Genomic DNA, 1136 nt, shown 5'->3' with positions numbered 1-1136 from the left:
ATGGGGCATCATAGGTCAGAGGCGAGGGATGCATTTAGAGAGGGGAAAGAGAAACCTGTTTGGCTAGATGACAGGGAGTGGGCAGCCATTGCTCAGGAGCTCACAGAGACACCAGAGAGGTTTCAACAACAAAGAGAGGCGGCAAGGGCAAGACTCCAAACAGTAGGGGCTTCTCATCTTGGGAGTGGTGGTTACGAAACCATGCGCCATGAATTCGTAAGTATTTGTAGCAATTTTATTTATGTAAATGTATGTATGTGGGCTAAATGTTGATTTCTAAAAGTTATAATTGTTAATCGTTTGTGTAGGAGTTGGCCATGAATCGCCCACCAAGTAGGCGAGAGGAGAAGTACGCTCACAAACATGGCCTTGTGGCCTTATTTGAGATGCTTGAAGGAGAAGGAGAGACCGTCAATTGGGAGGCATTACCATGATGTAAGATGACCTTCAAACTAATGGTATATGATCAAAAGATTCTTGAGTATTAATGTTTAATTTAATTTCTTTTGGATCGATCTCAAAAATAAAAAAGCGAGCACGGTTGTTTTTGTGCTCTATTTTAGACAGAATGGTGCTGTCTGCTTGCTGTTGTTGATCCTGTTCATTACAGGCAGCCAGGCAACACCATTCTGTCCAAAAAAAATCTGGTACAGCGTCGGTATATTCCCCGGTATATACACCGGTATATTCACCGGTATATGTGCCGGTACTGCCGTCGGTATAGATGCCGGTGAACGTCGGTATGGGAACAGGTATACACCCCGGTATAAGTGCTGGTATAGTGGCCGGTATAAACGCCGGTTCAGTCGTCGGTATTAGCGTCGGTTAGACGTCAGTATAGACACCGGTATAGGCGCCGGTATTGTTCCCCGACGCTTATACCGACGTCGTCATTCCGGCGCATATACTGGCGTTTTGACGGGGCTTTTTTAGACCCCGTTCAATAACGTCGGTATAAGCGCCGGTATTAGGCTACCATGTAGTAGTGGATCAAGGCAGAGAATGTTCCCAAGACCACGTTTAGAACTTGATTTAAGCATTATGAGTTTTTGGTCATGCTGTTTGGTTTCTCTAACATGCCAGCGACATGTATGACACTGATGGACAACGTTTTGCATCCATACTTAGAAAATTTC

The 1136-nt window shown here is 44.9% G+C and overlaps 1 protein-coding gene across 1 annotated transcript; it reads left to right on the top strand.

The window, feature by feature from the left end:
• LOC147633645 (uncharacterized) lies at positions 1-434 on the top strand. Its single transcript, XM_086805753.1, has 2 exons — positions 1-216; positions 309-434. The coding sequence occupies exons 1-2, from the start codon at positions 1-3 to the stop codon at positions 432-434; spliced, it is 342 nt and encodes a 113-aa protein (XP_086661879.1).
• The last annotated feature ends 702 nt before the right edge of the window (positions 435-1136 follow it).

The sequence above is a fragment of the Cibotium barometz genome, chromosome 12, assembly GCF_041138505.1.
Source record: "Cibotium barometz isolate CiBa-2024 chromosome 12, ASM4113850v1, whole genome shotgun sequence".
Lineage (NCBI taxonomy): Eukaryota > Viridiplantae > Streptophyta > Polypodiopsida > Cyatheales > Cibotiaceae > Cibotium > Cibotium barometz.
This window is presented reverse-complemented; position numbering and strand designations above follow the sequence as displayed.